Source organism: Pholcus phalangioides, unplaced genomic scaffold (assembly GCF_987345545.1).
Source record: "Pholcus phalangioides strain wild (caught in Gottingen) unplaced genomic scaffold, Ppha-v1.0 ptg000042l_1, whole genome shotgun sequence".
NCBI classification, from domain to species: domain Eukaryota; kingdom Metazoa; phylum Arthropoda; class Arachnida; order Araneae; family Pholcidae; genus Pholcus; species Pholcus phalangioides.
In genome coordinates this window covers 83,431-105,468 of record NW_028301628.1, presented here as the reverse complement: position 1 = coordinate 105,468, position 22,038 = coordinate 83,431, and the positions used below count along the sequence as shown (strand labels likewise).

The window sequence follows — 22,038 nt, the reverse complement described above, 5'->3', positions numbered from 1 at the left end:
TGAATCAGGGGAAAAGTTTCTAATACAAGCATTTTTATTGTTGCAACCAATAATTTTGTACCTAGAGGTAAATAATCCATCAGGTACGATAGAAAGTTTCCGATGCGAAAAAATCTCTTGACATGATCTCGTTCTTTCAGAAAAAACACATTTTTTTTACATACGATAAAACAGCTATACTTTTCTTACAACAGAATAGCATATACTGTTTATTTTTAAACATTTCTTCACATTTTACATGCACAAGGTTTTACACGTATGAGTGAAACTACACGCTATCGCAAAAAAAAACGAGGTAATAAATGATTCACATTTGCCCCCTTTTTTTTCATTTTTTCAATAAATGAAAAAAAAATACCAAGACAAACTTAAGCAGTTGATACCATCATCATCATCGATAGACGAGTAAAATGATACTTCTTTCGAACGAAATTGTTTTTTTTTTCCGCCAATATTTATGCTTCATAGAAGCTATACCCAACTACAATAGTTACACATATCTGAAAGGATATAATTTCGCAATACATATTACAGCATTTTAACTTAAAAAACGAAATAGAAAAAAAACCCCTTATTTTTCGTGGAATATGTTCTGGAAAATCAACGGCAGCATTCTCTGGACGGCATCCAATAAAATGACAATCCACTGACATACCAGAGTGTGAGTGAGTTTTCGTGTGCGTGTGCCAACTTGGAAGCCAGATTTTCCATTTTTCCTTTAATAGATATGCACGCAGGCAAGTTTAAAAAAATATTGAAAAAAAAAAAAATAAAAAAAAAAACGTAGATGAATACCAGCGAATTAAATCTCCAATAATATAATTTGGATATAGTCTGCCTGAGGGAAATAGTTTTTTGTCAAAATGGTAAGCCATTGGTGAATGATACGCAGCCTTGACATTTCATTTCTAAAAATCTGAAGCGTAAACATGAAATGTTACAATGAGTATACAGCGGAGATGTTTTATTGCAATCAATAGCATTTCAGTGATGTAATCACTTTCAAGCAGATATTTGCCACATTTAGGTTTCTACAGAAAACCTCATCGTGAGACTGTTCCATGGAAACAAAGGCAAAAAACCCATGAATATTTGTGAATCAATATTTTAATGCGCTACCAATGGAAAGCTGTTCATGCTGCAGAAACCAAGAAACATTCCTGAGGAATCTGGGTCATGGCCCACACATCCTACAGGCCCTAGGCTGGGATATTTGGTTAGCAACCAGGTGAAATTTTTGACAGACACTTATGTAGTAAATTTATAGTGTGAAAAAATAGGGGCTCCCTGTCAGCTCTGCCCTTGTAGGGGTCATGATATGGGTTGTGCAAAACACCAACTGCAAGTATGTGCTATAGACAGGTCCAGAACTAGAGGGATACTAGTTATACACTCGCTTCCAAAAGTTAAGCATGCGCTGACTTATATAACATAACGACACACCACTTTAACCATGTACTTCTGGATTGGATGATTAATGGAACACAAATGCGTGGTACTCGGGCGCATAGTCCCTCCATGTGGAGCTTTCAGCACACAGTACTGGCAAATATTGTCTTACCAAGTGATGCTGCAACAATTGATGTAACAGTGGTGAAAGTTACTCGTGGATTCCGTTTGGGTACTATATCATCAGATGGGGTGGTAACCCTGATTGACTGGACCCATGTCTCCGGTCAGCTGTTTGACTTGCTTGGGAATTGTTTTAGAAATTGGTATATTGCTATAGTAGCTAAGCGGAATCGACGAGTGACCTCCACAACTGTTAGTTGCAAGGTTGCAATACCACTTGGTAAGACACTATCTGCTGGTACTGAGTGCAAAGAGCTTCACGTGAAGGGACTGTATGCGCGAGTACCACACATTTGTGTTCCACTACCGTGCAATCAAGAGGGTCAAGATTAAAGTGGTGTCGTAATGTTATATAAACCTTGCATGCTTAACTTTTGGAAGCAAGTGTAGAACTATGCCGTTTTATAGAGGGAATGGTGGCAGCAAAATCTAGTTTGCCAAACTTGACAAAAATCCTGGTTACAGGCATGGCCTTAGAGCACCATCAATGTCTATCATCATTTGAAAAGCACTCATTATTGAGTTTGATAGCCTATCGAACTCAAAACAGCATAATGCCAACAATGAATAATAAAACTTGAATCACATGTTTAAATCGAGGTTGTCTATCATTATTTTGCACAAGACGTGTGCCTCTGTGAATGACACATTGAAGATATCTACTTTGGAGAGAGACTTATTTCTTTTCACAATAAAGTGATTCTGGTGTTCCTGCTGAAGAGTGCGATGATTGACATCATTATAAATGCAGTTTTGCTATGAGGATCTGAATTCGAACCCCACTGTCGCCACATTGGTGGTTGGCTGAAGTTGATCTTCTGTGGTTCCCAACTTTGAGGTGCAAATGCAAGCTGATCTCCCTGTTGAAAGGTCTCACCACAGAGCAACAGGCCATTTGCAACATGGTACCGTTATTCAGTCACTTCACTCACAGTCAGAAAAAATTGACGGCAGCACTACACATAGCAAGCATCACACAGCACAGAAACAAACTTCACAGTACATTCACAACATGTACCAATTCGTTAGAAGTTCTGCAAAGTAATATGGACAAAGTACATGCGTGGTTTAATAGTGGACTTGCAGAATGGTGGAACTGACATGAGAAAAGTGTATTATTTCTACCAGAATGTTCAGGGGTTGATGACGACATAGCAACGAGTGATGCAGCTCTCTTGTAGCTTCCCCTTCACTGTAAAATTAACCACAAATGGACTAATAAGTTAAACGAATAAATGAAATAATCTACACATAATAAAATCCATAACAGTGAGGAATGTGGAGGGGGGGGGGGAAAGAGTCCCTGGAGGTAAGCCAGTGTTCCTCTAAAGTGTTTGAATCACAAAAATGCTACCGATTGTGATAAAACATCCTCAGCATCATGCTTTCAGTAATGATCTGCATGCTTCTAAAGTGATGCATTTTAGAAGCAAATAAACTGGTGCACTTTTGCGTTATTCCAGTCCATGAATTGCTGGATTTATAATTTTTTTCCCTCAAAAAGACAATATCTGAGCTATTAGCAAAGCTGTAATTTGCTGTAGTATATTGTTTGCATTTGTGGAAAAAATTTCATTCACAATCTATTTTTGACTAGCCTATGTATTATTAACAACAAGCTGATTAAGAATCGAAAACAAAAGAAGTTAGATAAAGTACGAACCAGAAATTTATCTGACTAACAAAACAAATAGAAACAAGTATTTTCTAATGTTTTAAAAATCAACAACAGTCGAATCTCAATATGTCAAACGTTTGAAAAAGGTCTCATCTCAAAACATTCTGTCACAAACTCTTGATGATCTTGCAAAGTGCTCATGACAGTGAAATGAAAGGCATTTGACAGATATTGAGTTAATCTTTTGCAATTATTACTTTAACAAATGAAGTGGAATTTAAACTGCAAAGCTACTTTGACGCAGGACTTTTCCTAAACATCTTATCAGGAAATTGTGAAATTTTATTACTTCATCAAGCCTGCCACAGGTGTTCTTGTAAACCACCTTTCTTTCTTTCAAACCAAGCATAAATCTGGTCGCCATGGGCAATTTACTAACGAATGAGTTGTGCCAGATAGTGTGTATATCTACTAAGTGTATATCTAGTGTTGTGCGTTAATTTTTAGTGCTGCCATCTATTTTTCAAACTATGAGTGAAGTGTAATGATTGAATATTTGTACCGTTGTAGGTCTGTTGCTTTCTGTGATGAAACTTTTTAACAGGGAGATTGTGTACAAATGGTTGATTTTATGCAGGCCAAACTCATTCAAATGATGGCTAATGTATATCCTCTGCAATATTCTGGACTTCACAGCTATGGATTTTAATATTTCATTCTTCATGAATTTCTCAACAGTTCTATATGATGAACCTTGTCAAGTGAAAATAAAGGAAAGAATCACAAGAGCTTATAAATAATCACAGTCAGCACTCCAATTGGCTCCAACAAAGTAGGAGATCTGTGTTTGCTATGCAACATAAAATCGTAGGAAAAATTCCAAGTTATTCATGAAAAAAAGTGCATCTACAAAAATGTGCATCTCCTTTTTTTTAGCAATAAAAACAACAGTTTTCTGTCATCATAATAGAGTTGAAGAAAGCAAATGGCGATCCAACATTTTTTAATCCTTAGAAACTCAAATCGATGGAAACATAAGCCACTTCAACCTGCATATTCTGATTCTCCTTGAGAAGGTGATTAATGTGACAAATTACATCATATCAAAATTCAAGTTGGGGGAAGCAAACTTACAGAAGTTTCCCTAAGAATTATTGCTATGATTATGGTTCCTCTTCTTTGTTGGTTTTGAAAAGACCAATGGTGATTAGTTCTGATGGTCAAGGGGAATACACAGCATCATTTTGCTACAAAGCCACAAGTACCTTCAAAATGCTGTAAACTTATACATGTATTAATGATATGACAGTGGAAGCAATTAAAAACTAAGAATTTGTAGTTTCTTTCTGTTCTTACGAGATTCAAGATGTTAAACTGTATTTTTCATTCTCATTTAGTCCTAAAACATTAATTAAGCTCTTATATCGCCAGCAAGCTAAAAAAGTTTGTTCAATGTTGGTCACATTAAAAATTTAAGTAAAGCTCAAAAACCGAAAAGGATTGAAATTTAATATTTTATTATTATATTAATTGACATCATTACTAAACAGTTAGTTTACAAAACAGCTGACGGGCCACACCTTGAAGATCCAATGGCGATACACCTTTATAAAATATGCAAGAGGCAAAATTTTACTTCAGAAAGCATGAGAAAATGCAGCCTATATTCCGAAAATTCATTATAATTGAAAAACAGTTTGTTATGGTGAAAAAGGGCTCATCATCAGTAAAAAATAATTTAATTCTGAACCTTTGCCCAAAAATAGTGAGTAACATCACCTGTAACGTACTTACAATGGGAAATAGCCCAAGGTGGCAAGTTCGGAGGGAGTGACAAATTTAAGGAATAGGTGGCCAAGAAAATTAGTGGAATGGGAGAAGGGCAGCAGAATTTGCACTGCCAACCATAAATCCATCTGCCCAGAAACAAGGAACTAGGTCGGTGAGTGACCAAACAAATGACCTAGACAGTTTGCACACACGTGATGGCTAAAAGAGTGACCTAGAGCGTGTGCAAGAACATGAATGATCAAAAGAATGACATAGAAAGCAAGGAACCAGGTCAGTGAGTGGCCAAAAGAGTCACTTAGAATGTGTGCAAGCATGTGAATGACCAAAAGAATCGCTGAGAGTGTGTTAAAGCTAAGGAGTGTCCAAAAGAGTGACTTAGAGACAGGCATATTTGAGGGCGTGGTAGCCCAGGCTATATGGCTATATTAATTGCCATAGTCAGGTCAATAAGATACTTGCCTAAAGGATGTTTAGAGGTGTTTTGAGTTTGACAACAGACTGTCTTTGTTAGAAACTTTCCTGGCATAGAGGGGCAATAGATTTGACGACAATATGACCAGGGAAAAAGGTTGCTATCACAGTGAATCCCACACCTAGGGGTGAGGGGTTAGCACACCAACCTCTCAGAGAGTATAAAAAGACTAAATGTTGAATGGTGCTGTTTGGTACCAGCAGTAAACTTAGGTCAAATTCTAATGTGGAAAAAAAAAAGACAGTGGTGTGGTAAAAATGATCAGGCATATTCACAGAGGTAGGGGCCAAACTGGTTATAGCACAGGGTGAAAAATTCAAAGAATAAGTGGTCAAGAAAATTATACTAGAATGGGAGAAGGGCAGCAGAATTTGCGTAGCCTACAGGCAAAACCATAAATCCAAATGACTGATTTTCTAACTTGCTGTATGCATTTACGATCCCTCATCTTGATAGGTGCTGCTCTCTGCTTAGACTATGATCATTGTGAACTTGACTTAATGACTTATGAGCGTAAAAATGTGAGGATTAAGTTTTGGAATGGCTGGGTTATATTCCCAGGATCCTCTTTGTTATATCCTCTTTGATCTTCCACATGCACCCATCCTAAAGGAATGCTTTGATATCCTATCTAAGAGATGTGAAGCTGAGTGTACCTGGGGTCTTTGAATATATTATGAGCAATATTTGTGAGTCTAAAAAGCCACAGAGTATAAAGACTATAGCCAGAGAGGATATATCCTCACCCTCCAATATGGAGAAAATGACTGATATGGGTGATATATGTGAAATCATACTGTTGAGTTTAATGTTCTGTCAACCTGTCCCAAAATACTGGTTTCAAAAAAATTTCTTGCTATGATCTTGCAGAGGAAATCATGTTCTTCAGGGCAGAAAAGCACATCCTCCTGAACTTCATCTGCACTTTTATTGGATTGTAGGATTCGCCCTAAGGAACTCTCCTTCAATTGACGACCGCCACAACAACTTCATCAGTTACTTACTTTTAGTTTTGATTTTCATGACACACAATTCTACTCCAATAGGACTCGCATTCTAGTAGAACGAGATCATTAAGGCAAGTGAACATCCACTTGACAAACAAATCTAAAATTTTTACAAAAATTACGGTAAAAATAAAAAAAAGCAAAATTATGTTTTTACTTCACAAACATCAAAGTTGAAACTTTTACGTTTAAGACATTTTTATCATTAGTTTTGAAAAAATAGAACGAATAATTTAAACCCAGTAGGGGGAAAATCAAAGCCTCATTTCATGGAAACAGTTTGGCAACAGAAACGACAAGGTTTTTTTTCCCTGATCACCAGTAAACGTAATCCCAGTAAAACCTGGGGTGTCCACATTTTACTCAACCCCTCCGCTTCTCAAGTTGACTTCCACTTGGTTCACCAGCGAATATTTCTTTTTAATGTCTATTTTGTGCTGCATTTGATTTTCAGAGACACATTCACATTTTTTTTTTCACAACCACATCTGCATTCCAGATCGAAATACATACAAACAATAAAAAAAGCATGGCTCTGAACATGAGTAAAATTAATTTCCACATATATCCATGTTTCATCATTGATTTGGAATTGAATTTTTAAAAATTGTCAGATAACGATGCTACATAGTAATTCTTCATCAGCATTGATCAAACTTACTACCTAATCACGAATGCCTGAAGATAGAGGAAATATTAGGAGAATAACGAATAATTAAAGAATAAATTTTGCAGAAAATCTCTCATGCAGCAATCAGCAGGGTTTTACAAATCCAAGACGCTACTACGAAAAAACCAAAAATTGGTATTGGCAGCAAAAAAATTTTGTGCGCTATTACTATATTGAATTTTTTCTTTCTGATTTGTTGATCCCTGCAGTACTGTATTCACTCAAATCTGACATCCCCACCCATATAATTGAACCTGTTTCAATGACAATCAAAGAATCATTCATAATATAAAAATAAAAATATGAAATTTTATAGTTTAGAGATTCAGGAGCGTAATAGATTTGAGCAAATATAAAATTTTTGAATTACCAAATATTATACAGTACACACCGCTTATTAGAATCATGGATGCTGAAAAATATTTGGGTATGGTTGGTATAATTCAGGGATGGTTCTGGACACTTTTCAAGTGTAAGTGAATAATATTTTGGTGATAAAAAAATCGCCCCTCTCCTTCAGTTGGTGCCTTCTGCAGCCACATAGTTTGCAGTATTCAAGATCCAGCCCTGATTGTTAGTAATTTTGCAATGTATGGACCAAACATGAATCAATTTAAACGAGGAGAGGAAACATTGTTCATTGTTTTGGTGGCCATGGCCATCAAAGATTAGTTCTGCTGATCTGGCACATATGAGAACAGGGTAATGCAGGATTACTGAAATTATCGGATAACTAGAAGGCAGTTGAAAACAACCTATTAAATCCATGTAAACTTCTGTGCATAGGCACACACGGGACCAAATTTTTGCCTGGGCGATTAGACCATTAGTTCAGTGTCCCATCATTTTAAGAGCCCCAAAAAATGAAAACAATATGTATTCATCGACTAACAAAATGTCTTTGATCTTAGTTTCAGGGCCCCCTAATTTCTGATTTACCCAGAGACTTATATGAAAGTCAGGCCCTGGACATAGAGTGTAACATGTTTCCTCTCTTTCACACACAAAGGGAGCCAGCCAGAAAATACCAGACTTTTATGCTGGAGTGTCTACCAACATGGGAAATGGATTGGTACAGGAAAAGTCTGAAAAACTGGTTAAACTAGATAATTTTCTTGGAGAAAAAAAAGGTTAGAAGAAAGGTTAAAAGAAATTTGGTGTATGACTTTCTTTTTTTCTGAATTTTTCAAGCCTTGTTGTAGTTAATATAGCCAAAGCAACGGGGGGGGGGGGGGCAGAGTTGCGTCACTTCCTCTTTTTGCTATAATTATCTAGTTTGTATTTTGAGGTTAAAGTTTCATCTTTCTTCCCTAAATTATCATCTACAATATGCAGACTACATGAGAAAGAAACTGTATCCCCCAAATCTCATAATTAACAAGGCTTCTCTCACTGTACCTAGACAACAGTCACCGTGATCTATGAGTATGCTCCAAAGGTAGGTGTATATATATATGTATATATAAATATATACAGGTGCTCAGCCTCATTCTGATTACGATGTATGACTTGAACAGACATATTTTTTCTGCTGAGCAAATGGCAGTGAATATTTGGTAACCAACTCAAGTGGGATCATCAGTCAGTGTGATAGTGGTTACACTTATCTTCTGAATATGGCACTCCCTGTTTGTGTCAAAACACATTAGGAATTTTATGATTTTTCTTTTATTTGTCTTTTTCGTTGGTTCCCTTCTGTGATAACAGATTTTGTCCATAAATTATTTGTTTTTAGGGTGACAAATTGCACATCAGGGTGATGAAAACAGGTTATAACCAACACTAAATAATTATTGCTGACAGCCGCTAATTTAAAACTAAAAGAAGAGCTGAACACTTTGAGCGACTAATTTATTAAGAATTGGTTCGATTGAAGTTTCTCAAATATTAAGCTCATAAGGTATGCATATTTTATCAATATTAGTGCAATCACCAAGGGACAACGAATTCATGATTTAATGAGCATTTTTGTATCTGAATTATCTTGCATTTTTTGGGATGCTTAGGTTTTATTTCATTTTAGGTGCATCAATTGGTTATTGTTATCAAAAACAAAAGTGATCATATTGAGCGGCATGTACTGTAGCATGTATGAGAAAGTGACTACAGTTGAACCCCATTACGATGAACTGCAAAATTTGGTTTCTGTTATATCTACAGAGGTTTGCTATTCTATTCTAATAAGACAACATCCTACGAGATATCGATTGAAAATTTAATTTGTTATAAGCAAGGTTCACCATAGCAGGGTTCACCCATACTTTTAATCTAATCTTATTGGCAAAAATTCAAAAAGGAAATACAGTCGACACTCAGTATAACAACTTACATCATCTTTTGTTCAAGATGAACATTATATAAAAAAACATATAGATAGTTGTTATATAGAAAAATTTGGGACATGTAACGGAATGGCCGTTATAATACATTACATAGTAGTTATATCAAGAGTCGACTGTACTAATGTAATTTCAAAAATCCTCATTTCATTTAGTTTTTTTTAAACTCAGGTTGATATATTTTTATAATTATGAGAGCTAGAATTCTATGAATCTTCTATATGTACAAGCGCTTACATATCGAACAAAATCACATCAAACAGCTATGTTACTTTCGACAAAATCAAGAATCAATATTTATGAACTCAGTAACAAAACCTAAGAAAAAAAAACAGCAACTCGGGATACATAATCATTTTTGTCAAGAACTGGAAGTTGTTCAGAGCCAAAGAATACAGCAAATGTCTTATATACACTCTTCTCCAAAAGATAAGCATAAAAGGCAAATGTATCAAGCCTATCCATCCATGAATTCTGATGACTAAAACATATGGTGATAAAAAAGTAATACCAATATGGTACACCTAAATCATGGAAATAAAGCGTTAGTTGAAGAATGTCTGGTTTTGCAATTTAATATTCCCAGTAAATTTTTGCAAAATATTTTTGATGAAGATCAGATCACAAGGACATGGTATTATCTTTATGTTACAACTATAACAGGGTTGTGCTAAAAAAATCAGCCTGCCTAACTGGCATAGAAACAATTCTGCAATGACGTGATGTGCTAGGAATAACCATCTGCACGTTTTTAGCCGGTTCACATAGACATGTGTCATATTGTTGTCATGATAATGTTCATGTTACTCCCCTAAAGTGATCCTTTACTTCTTCATTAGAACACAGATTTATCTATCTATCTCTCTCTCTCACCCACACACTCACACACAGAGCTTTCCTTTCAACACTCTCTCCCCTCCCCACAAATAATAATTGCATGCAACAAGTGTATGATGAATTCGAGACAAGAAACTACTACTAAACCACACATGCACCTTGTCAATATTCCTCTGTGGCACTTCTAATGAATTGATACATATTGACATGTGTGTATATGTGTTGTGAACCTAAGAAGGTTTTTCTTTCCCCATGCAATGCGTTATAGTGCTGCCGTCTGCCATCTATTTTTCAGACTACAAGTGAAGTTTAATGATTGATTAAATACTTGTAACATTGTAGACCTGTTGCTATCTATGATGGGGAGATCGGCTCGCATTCACACCTCAAAGTTGAGAACCACAGAAAATAAACTTCAGCCGACCACAACTGTGGCATCCATCGGTGGGTTTGAACCTGGGTCCTTGCGATGCAAGTCCATCCATTTATGACCACTCGACCACCACAGCCACAGCTACTGATGATTGCACACTAAGGGGTGAACTTCTCATGAAAACAGGAAAGTGATATGCCAAAAACGCGACTAACCTGTTGAAAGAAACTCACCCTATGTTCCATTAGATTTGAAGAAAATTCTTCCTGAAACATCCAGTAAAGGTCCATGTTAACTGTGGATTACAAGAAAGGAATTTTGGATTGATGATATATTTGGTAGTGATGACACACTGAGTCTTATTGTAGGGATTGTTGGCTGGCACAGTACATAGAAACTGATGGTTGGGCTTAGTTTTCTACAAATTAATCTGAACCGAAAAATGAAAATAAAAAGCTTATAAAAACCAATTAGTGGTTTCTAAATAACTGTCTGACACAACTGTAAATAACTGTCTGACTGATGTTCAACATTCATACACAAAAAAATTGAGTGTCAGTTAATGAATGAATGAGAAGAGTTCTTGCCAATGAGGCAAGCTGGTTTCTTTTAAACAACCCTATATATCATATTACTGGACAATTGCTAAGTGGCAGCACTAGCTAACCAGAATACGAAAGTCAATCAATGGAATTGATGGTGCACGAGTTGGTATTTATTCAACTCTGAGCATTAAAGCTAGACAAACACAATAAAAGTGATGCCATGCAACTAAAACAGAAGTGTGATGATTACATTTACTATAAATGAATGAAACAATGCTCTCTAAGCTTGTATAATGGAAAATGGCATACTTCATATATTTAGAACATGTGGGAAGAAAAAGAAACCTACAACCATGGTACCTCACAGATCTGTATGCCTTTACAGTGGACATCATAATGATGGGAATGAATCTATCTAGACGATGTCCAAGTTTTTGAGCAAATGCAAGAAGCATGTCCAGATTTTCTTTTGCATAAGAATAAAGACTTCCTTACAAGGCATATGGGTGAGTACCTTAAAATTGGAGACATCACTTGTATGTAGTGGCAAGCATATTTTAGGAATTTTAATACAATTAAAAATTTTAAGATATTTTTGTCACAGAGAGCTGTCCGGATCTCTTTACTCTCCCTCCAAGAGCTGAGAACCCGACAAGAATAGATATTACCACTCTTCAGGTCATATTACTGAATGAATGAAACATGAATGTAAGGCTAGTGTTATACCAGGGAAATAAAATCCAATTTTATTGCGTACTTCATCTTATTTCCAGAGAAAATGTCTTAAATAGAAAGTACTCACTCAACACGTTAAATACCATATTGGTCATGACATTAGATTTATATTCAAGCTATTTCAAAGTGAATCCCTTAAAATTCAGTAAAACATTTTCCAACCCTACTGAGAAGTATAATTTAATTATTTTCAAAGTATGAGCATCTTTTTGAGTTATGGCATATTTACTGTCACATGCTTAACTTTCAGAGAAGAGTGTTTTGCAAGTTAGACAATCCAAAACTTATTACCAGACTCTTAATACAGATCAGTGCATTGTAATTTCAAATAATTACTTCTATTATTATTTTTCATACAACATAATTTTGAGAAATATTTACAAGTTATATTCCATGATAGAATCATCAGGTCAGGAATGACTCTTAAAAAACAACATTGATAAAATTTGAAAAAAAAAACCACAATAACTGAAAATAAATATCGAAAAAACTTGGAACAACAAATATTACACTCCTTTAAATATCTTTTTCTTGCCCCTCCTCATTGAAGGGCCGGGGAGAAATTTCGTCCACTCCCTCACAAGGGGAATGCATCTATATGTAAATATGTGTACCATGAACATACAAACAGACAAAACGTCAAATAATATAAAAATCCTTAATTTCATAAAGCGAATGAAAATTTCCTAACTGACTACCATGATTCCTGAAGCACTAAATATTACTGCTTCATTTTCCTGTAGCATTGTTCGGAATGATGCAATGAGAATTGTAAGTTTCAAATGCAAAAAATGGCAACCGTGTGCAATGTGTACGTGAGGAGCACTGAGGTAACAGCCAGCTGCTTGCTAGAAATACAGCTTTGTCATTTGTGACCAGGGGAAGATTTCATAATAGTACATTGGATCTGGAAGAAAAAAAAAACCGAAATGGAGTGTAAACCATCTTTGCATAAACTTATGAAAACGAAAAAAATAGTAATGGTGGGGGGGGGGGAAGATTAAAGGAAAATGTCATTACAGATACAAAATTTTCATAATGTAAGCAAATCAACAAAGGTAGAAGCATCAAGGCCATAACTAAGATTTTGGTGGGAAGGAGTTAGCCACTCCTTCGATGGAGACAATGTTTATTGTTTCCCATCCCCCCTAAAGTTGGCCACCAAGGGCAAGTGGTATCTTTGAATCTCGCTGATTCAGGCTCTGCGAAGTACTACTAGGCTATGAAAAACAATTACTTCTTGCAAAAGTGTAGTAGAAAGGGCATATGTTTTTTAAACTATTTTAGAGCTTGTAGCACTGATCATTTGATCATTTTTGTCGCATCACAGTTATTTTCTGCACACGAGGGCTAATTAGATCGGGACGTACAAGTTATTGCCGATTCTGAATGACAGGCTTGTTTTTATACTCATCGAAAGGTTGGTGCGCTAACCCCTGATGGGGGACTCCCTGCGGTAGCAATTTTTTTCTGTGGTAACGTCGCCGTTTCTGTTGTACCCCAGTGACAGGAAAGTTTTCTGACAAGGACGAATCAGGTATTGAACTCGAGACACCTCTAAACATCCTTTGGTACTTTATGCGAGTATCTTATCGACCTGGGTAACCACTTGTAGCACACTTAATGCTGATGCAGTGCTACTTTTTATTATGAAATGGCTAATTTTAAAGGAATTAGAATATCTTAACTACTTACATCTGTATTTACTAGCCACAGCAGTAGCTTTGAATAAGCATGTAATGCAACCCCATCATGATTTCAGCATAAAAAAAGAAAGGGGATTTTTTTTTGTAAAAAGAAAATTAAAAAGATTCCAAAAACACTGACAGAATGAATGAATGTGAGAAATCACTTGTTATTTACCGAAGTTTGTCTATATATTTTCATGTATGGTTGATTGAACACTGATTACTGAAAAGAGAAGCAATGTGAGAAGTACATAATAAGAAGTACATACCATATCACACATACATAGATTCATTTTGTGAAATAAATGCAATACAGTAGAACATTGATTAATCAAAACAACTGGGGACTGGGGGTGTTCGGATAACCGATCATTCATGATAAAGAATTGTATCAGTGTCATAGGAGCAATATGAAACAAAGAAAAAGTTGTATTAAACACATAACTGCATATATTTTGTATCACACGTCTTAAAAATAACACAGAGAACTGTCTAGCCTAGTTTGACAAGTTCAAAATGGCCATTAAAGTAGGCCTACAGTTTAGAAAAAGTCCAAAATTTTATTTTGCTTCACTAAAAGCGCTAGTGGAACTTCTACATACAGCAAAAATTTGAATTTTCTGTCTGGAACACTTTTGGTTAACAGATGTTTCGGTTGATCAGTATTCTGATAATTGATGCTCTACTGTAGTATAGAATTATCACCTTCATACTGCATTGCTCAATGGATATAGTTTTGCAAGGAAAAAATCGTATCAAAATATTTAATGTAAAAAATGTAGAAAAAGTCTCAATATTCTTTACCAAAAAAAGTTGTTCAAATTGGTTTAACATAGCATAGTGTCACATAAATTAACTAACATATCGCTCAAAACAATCAGAAACAGACAATCAGAACAAAATGATGAAATTTTAAATGAAGTTTAGCAAAATAAATGTTTACCATCAGGTTTTCCCGTCCAGAATTCATCCTCCTCCCTCTCTAGAACTTCTAACCAATGTTGCTCTATTTCATTTATATCCTCATTATCAAAAAGTTCCTTGAGAAATAGAAATTAGTAACATAATATAAAAATTATGCATAGGTGTATAAGTAAACATGTTTCAGAACTGTATCATTCACACAGGTGTCAATTCCCAGATGTGAAAAATCTGTCACGTGACAAAATATTTTGCTGCTGAAAAAACATGTGATACAAATAAAAAGGAGAAATAAAGATTTTTTGGGGACTGCATAAAATGACTATGCCACCTGTTTTCTAGGACATCATATTTTTCCATATTTTTGGGACTGCCCGATTTTTCTAAATAAGGTTTTTTCTGTTATTTTTTTCAATGAAATCTACGTGAATTTTTGTTCTTCATTGAAATCAAGGATTGGAATTATTATGGCAACTTATAAATTATGTTCTGTCACGCTAAACTTTTTTTTCATGGAATTCATTTTGATTAGCTGTTTGCAATAGAGCTTCAATTCCCACTATTGGAAATTTTTTGGTGATTTCCCATATCTGAAATCCCAATTTTCGTATTTTTCTCGAAATAAACATGGTCAGCCTAGGATAGCAAGGACAGGGATTTTTAAAAATTTTTTTAATTTTTTGCAAAGCACAATTTGAGCATTTTTCTATTATGATACAAAAAAAATCTGATTAATCTAGTTTCCAATCCGAAAATTTTAATAAGCTACAAAATCAAAAGGAATCTAGGTAAATTGGAAGCATTGGCACCTATGCATTTATACGAGATCCTCCGACGGGAGATAGAAAATTTTAAAAACAAAAAGCACAATTTTTTTTTATGTTCTCATTAATTGCAATAGACCCAAATAAAATTGTCAAATAATGAATTATTATTATTTTTCATAAAATAGAACATGTTCTTTTGATAACTAAGCTACATAATAGAAATTGTTTGTATTCACATAAAAAATATTTAAAAAAAAAAAAAAGACTTCTGCAGTTCTATCAATTGGCTTGTAAGATAGATGTATATTGAATTATAAATGCCATCATAATCCCTATTTCTCTTTTCCCTACCTGATATGTTAGGCCTATATATACGAAATTTCTAATTAAAAACTGTTTACCTGAGATGGTTCATGTTGCATTTCAAGAGTCTGAGATGGCCATGGCCCGATAGATGTTGGAACTGAATTAAAAACTCTGTGCTCTATTCTATGCATGATATTTTTTGATTCATCCTAAATAAATAATTAAAGTAAAAGTGAGAAAAAAGCAAAATCAAGAAGATAACAGAGTTCCCATGAAGATGTAATTACACCTTGTGAGACACATCCATTTACAATAAAAATACACTTAAAAATTTCATTTTGCAAATCAATTTTTTAAATCAAGATTCTATTAAGAATTTAGCGAATAAGGATAAGCTCAAAATGAATAAAAACAAATGAAATGAACATATAGGTTAACCCTTTCAGTACCACATTATGTGAAAATAAAATAAATATCGTGAAATTTTTGGCATGTCATTTTAGTCCTAACTACAACCTAAAAACCAAATAAATAAATAAAATAAATTAATTAATTAAAAAAATAAAAAATCATTTAGTACATAATGATTCAATTAAACTGGTACTTGAAAGTTTCAAATACAAATGCCCCTACAGACAAAATGCCCAAAGGGGTGGCTGAAAAAAAAGATGCCCATAAAAAAATATGGATGTCTCGAATAAATATCTAAAATATATCAAAAATACAGCAACCCAATAAGAGCCATAATAAAACAAACAAGGCCTTCGTAGCCATCACGTAGAGTAAAATTCGAACTTTCTGGATTTTTTGGCCGATGCGATATAAAGTTTTTGTCTTTTGACGTTTCTTTCGCACGGGTGGCAAACATTTTCATGAAATAACTTCATAACGGCGGAAAGAAAGGCTTTTACTTACGCCTTCTCCCTGCTTCAGTCACATTGCTCCATTGGGATTGGTCCATTGAGCAAGATTTCCCATGTCTTAAAAATCATGAGATCGGCACCCATGCACTATCCGCAGCCTTTGGGGACAACTTCGGCCAATAGGAAAAATCTTACTCAACGGACCAATCTTGATGAAACAGTGTGACTTGAGCAGGGAGACGGCATAAGTAGTAGCCTTTTTCCCAGCCGTTAAGTAAGTTATTTTTTGAAAATGTTCACCCCACATGTGTGAACCAAAACATCGAAAGACTTTACGACACGTTGCCAAAAAACCGAAAACTTTGAATTGGAAAAACCATTAAGTTTTGTAGAATTTCGTAATTATCAAATTTTTATGGTATGAGGATTATAGCTGTCCATGTAACTTCTGCGACACTTAATAACGGACCATGTTCAGACAATGGGAGTAAAAGAAACTGATTGATAGAATTCATGACACTGTAATTATTCACCATGGTAAGAGAAAGTTGGAAAAAAAAGCTTAAATGTACATAATACGCTATAATAATAATAATAAACAATTCAAATACATGTTGAATAATGTATAATAAGGAATATTTATTTATTTTATTATAAAGAAAGCCATAATTAGTTTTATACATTCATTAAAGAACATTTTGTCAACACAAACAGTGTTTTACTGTATCATACAGCAGCATCATGTCGTAAACACTTTTACAGAGGGGGGGGGGGGTCAAACATCTAAAATTATTTTTCAACCTATGGTCCAGGTCTATATGGTCTATCAACCAGACGATGGTACAGGTGGCACACAAGCCGACTCAATTATTTTTTAATTCTAACTAAATTAAATTTTCTTTTATTGAAATTAGAAATATTCTTATGGGTTCAAATAAAAATTTGTCTTTTACACATAGGGTAACCTTATCTAAATGAAGAAAATATTATAAATCGATATATATAAAATTGATAGTCTGTGTGTGACTGTTCTCTATACAAATCTACAATTTTGGACCAATTGTCGTCAAATTTTGCATATACATGAAACAGGACCCGACTTGAATGATAGGCTTGCTTTAAAAGTTTGTCAGAGCAGGGCAAATACCTGAAATGGGCAAAAATCAGACAGGCAAAAACGGTTCATAGGCCTCAACAATGATTATCGGAATGTTCTCTTTTGTTACTGTGGTTCCTTAACAATGCATCTCAGACATGTTTATTCCTTTAGCATCAAGCAGGGTAAATATGCTACACTCAAAAAGGAGGGCAATTATGATACACATTAAACACTTCATTGTTGACCAAATCAAACCTAAAAATATGTTTGAATTGCTCGTTTCTTCCTCTTTTCATGTCCATCTCTTAAAAAATTTGAAGCATTTAAGGCAATTGAAAAAAAATTGTGATACCTACATTTTTGGAGTCAAGAACTTTTGTGAGGTACATACAACTTTTACTATAACTTGCTGTAAAATAAAGATATCTATTATTGATGCATATAAAACTGTTGGGGAAGAAATTTCTTCTTTCAGGCTATATTTACATTTACATTAATATCATCTCTGTGTGGTGTTTATTTAGCTGCAAAGTAGAAGGGCAAATAGTAGGAGCGGTTCAAAATGAAGGGGAGATCACATTAATGAAATGAAAACAATTGAAAAAATGACAAATGTATTAATAGTTTCAAAAATTTACACGATTACTTTATTTTTCTACATAATCACCATGTCATTCCAAACACTTTTGATATCGTGAAACAAGCTTCTTCAAACCTTCTGCATAAAATTCTGCCCCCTGGGATTTCCTCCAGTTTTGCACTGAGATTTTTAATTTCTCACTTTCTTCAAAACGTATAGACGCAAGGAAGTTTTTGAGATGTTGGAAGAGATGGTAGTCACTGGAGGCGAGATCAGGATTATAGGGGGTGGGGGGGGGGGGGATGATAAAAAAAATCTCCCATCCGAATTTTTGAATTGTTTCCGTAGTGTGTGCGGAACGTGCATTATTGTGAAGGAGAACAATTCCTGAGCTTAGCATTCTCCGTCAACTGGTTTGAATGACACGGCACAGTTCAGAAAGTGTTTCACAATAGATTTGTGATATGATGGCTGTTCCAGGTTTCATAAAATCAATCAAAAGCACACCTAAATACAGAATCCCACAGATCCCAGAATACAGTTGCCATGATTTACCTTTGAGACTGGATTTGTTTAAATTTTTTCGGTTCAGGTGAACTGGAATGATGCCACTGCATGAATTGTTGTTTCGTCTCAGTATATTGATGTATGAAATGCACGTTTAATCACCAGTGACGATATGGGAAAGAAATCTGTCTCCATTGTGGTTAAAGGGGTTGAGAAAAACATGTGCAGATGCCATTCTGTGATCTTTGTGAGCATTTTCGGTACCCATTGTGCACGCAGTTTCTGATAACTTAGAGTTTCAGTCATGATTCTCAACAATATTGTCCTTGAAACTGCTGAAAATTCTAGAGAAAGTTTGCTTATCGTAAAGCAACGATTTTTTTTTACTTTTGCATTCACACACTCAACAAGATCAGTCCAGACACTAGGTCTGCCACTTCTCTGTTCATCTAAACATTTGAACGGTCTTCCTTTAACTAACGATACCATTGTCTCACTTTTCCTTCACTCATTGTGGTAGGCCCATATGTTTCACACAATTGACAGTGAATTTGAGCAGCATTATGTCCTCTTGCATTTAGAAATCTAATCAGTGATCGAATTTCACAACTGGCGGTATTTCTTACTACAACACTTATTTTAACACACTGTCTTGCGAAGATAGACGACAATCAAATGATGGCAATATGGTGGTTACATTCCCAACACACCAAGTAATGCTACTATGCATGCGTGAACCAATCGGTATTGTCATTCGTTTTTTATACATGACCGGCCCTTAATTTTGAATTGTGTCTCGTGTGATACACTTAAGAGGGCAAATATGATACACTTTTTAACAATTGCTTACATTATAGGTTATGTTTGTTAATCAGCTGATTCTATATACACACTGTTTTTATTTGTGCTTTGGTTTATTTTATTCAAGTTATGGTTTTTCCAAGTGTTTTAAGACCTTTTATGCTTATGTTTCTTGTTTCGGGTTAAGCCTAATTCAAGATTTATCCTGGCTTAATTAAATGAACTTGGTGTTACTAAAAGGTGTTGTGTACACAGCGCGTTTTAGTAACTTTCAAGCAATTTGGACTGTAAAAAGGTGAACAATATGTCAAAAAGCTACCACATCAGCAAAAATTTGCTTTCGTGGTTGTGCCCCTTCTGCGATTCTAAATGCTAATTATAACCAGACTTTATTAATGCTTTTGTCAAATCATTTAAAAATATATCTAAATAAATTTTCCAAGACATAAACATGTATCTAATCACTTAATTTGTGTAAAAAAATTCAATTTTTTACCACACAAAAATTTAGTAATTTGACATTGCTTTAGTATTTCTCATGACAAATATGCTCTAATTCGGACATTTAATGTCCGATTTGCATGATTTTTGGACACATGATAAATTACAATATTTGTGTGTCAAAAATACCCTCTCAGCTTCCATATACAATACAGGGGCTAAATAAAAGAGGTGTAATACATTTGCCCTTGCCTTGTATTACAATTGCTCTTTTGTGAGGGCAAATATGATGCACATGTTTTTTTTTGTTGAAAAAAGTACACAAGCTTAAAATAATACTGTAAGCATTTTTACTTCCCTCCTAAAGCTGAATCCAACACTATTTTTTTCTATTTTGTATCATTACCGGTTGAGGAGAAAAAACATGCAAAAGTTTATTTTTTTGTATCATATTTGCCCTTCCTGACCCTACATGGTTTTTCACTTCTTCAATGTTACTGGTACATGGAGAAAACCTGGGCAGCACCGGGTATTATAGCGAGTATTAAATATGAAATAGATTGTAACCAAAAATGCCATTTATGACAAATTTACTAAAATTGCTGAAGAATCAAGAAAGAAAGAACATCAGCAAATCACAGTAAACTAAAATGTATTTCATCAAAAATTTAAGATTTTTAAAATTTAAGATTTATCATTACTGGGGATCACTTTCAAGATGGGAAACCGATATGAAATACAGCAAAATATAGGACAATGCCAATTATCATCAAAAATAAATGCTGCCATAAGTCAACAAAGCCACCAATTGTTGTTGAAATAGCTGAAAATTTTGAATCAGTAGAAAAGTGAAGGACTACTGGCACTCGCAGGGAATTGAAATATAGTTCATGGCAAAAATATTGAACATGACAAAATATGTAAGATCTAAGCTGAATATTTATATTTTTAGTCATAATAATCATAGTATAATTTATATGTTATGAAAGCTGTCTCCATTAACCATTTTAAGTAAATTACAAATTTGAATAAGCTTCATTGAAAAAAGCGAGAAAATTGTATGAAATCGGAATGGACAAAAGCACAGGAATGTCCAATAAAATATGGATGTGTATCACACTATTCATGCTGTAAGTTAGAGGTTCGTAGAACTGTCTCAGATATTTTGCTGGCTCTTTGGATTCAGAAAGGTTGACAAACTCTGATCTAACTGAATTTTATTAATTAACATATTCAAAAAACCAGTTGTCCCACACTTGTGCTGTCATCTAGTAATCGTAAAATTGTTATACAGCCTTTATACTTCAAAATACCAACACCCAACATGACAAATCATTACATACATATATATATCATACATATGTAAGGGATGTGTTATGGAGGTTAAAAACTAGTAGTACTTCAAAGTACCTTCAGCAGTGAAAGGGTTAATACAATGCATTGCGTCAAAAATTTTATAATATGAAGGAATTTATTAATCATAGTAAAATAGATGCATATATTAGCCATATTTTTTTATGAAGACTAACCCGAAAAGAATCAAATGAAATCTCTAGTGTCTCTGATGGCCATGGTCCAATCGATGTAGGAATAGAACTACATACTCGAGGCTCAGACTTGAAACTGCTATCCACAACATCAGCCTATGTGAAAATTAAAGAAAATCGAATGGGTGTAGTAGTTATTCATTCCATCAGGTGACAACAGCATTATCATCATCTTAGAAACAATATGATTACTTGGTTCAGTATAAAAAATAACAACAATAAACATGAATGCAGCCAAACATTGCATTAATGAAGTTTAAAAAAATATATTTACTTTGCTATATCCAATAAGAAAATATGAATCGTATACCATACAAAATCATAAAACTTATTAGCACATTCACAACTACTTCAAAGTACATCAATATAATAACTATAACTTAAAAACATAACAGCATTACAAATTAATTGAAACTATAATTATGAGCCCTTAAAATTCTGACTCAAAATGTCTATCTTCTATAACTCATTATTGTTTGGCAACTCATTACTAAGGGAGAAATAGACTTTGACCAAATAAACTTCCCACCATAGGCAGATACAGAGGCATCCCCCCCCC

General features: G+C 34.5%; 1 protein-coding gene across 5 annotated transcripts in view; it reads right to left on the bottom strand.

The window, feature by feature from the left end:
• Positions 1-11,403: 11,403 nt before the first annotated feature.
• roq (RING finger and CCCH-type zinc finger domain-containing protein roquin) overlaps positions 11,404-22,038 on the bottom strand; it is a 40,489-nt gene continuing 29,854 nt past the window's right edge. For 3 of the 5 annotated variants that reach the window (XM_089255290.1, XM_089255289.1, XM_089255292.1), the window contains exons 17-21: positions 21,462-21,575; positions 15,737-15,850; positions 14,591-14,687; positions 13,823-13,870; positions 11,404-12,866 (exon numbers count right to left, since the gene is read on the bottom strand). In XM_089255290.1, the coding sequence (XP_089111416.1) occupies positions 13,833-13,870; positions 14,591-14,687; positions 15,737-15,850; positions 21,462-21,575 (363 nt within the window). In that variant the 3' untranslated portion in view covers positions 11,404-12,866; positions 13,823-13,832. Of the gene's footprint in view, positions 12,867-13,654; positions 13,871-14,590; positions 14,688-15,736; positions 15,851-21,461; positions 21,576-22,038 lie in introns of all 5 variants that reach the window. The other 2 variants (XM_089255291.1, XR_016195742.1) reach the window with 2 other exon arrangements.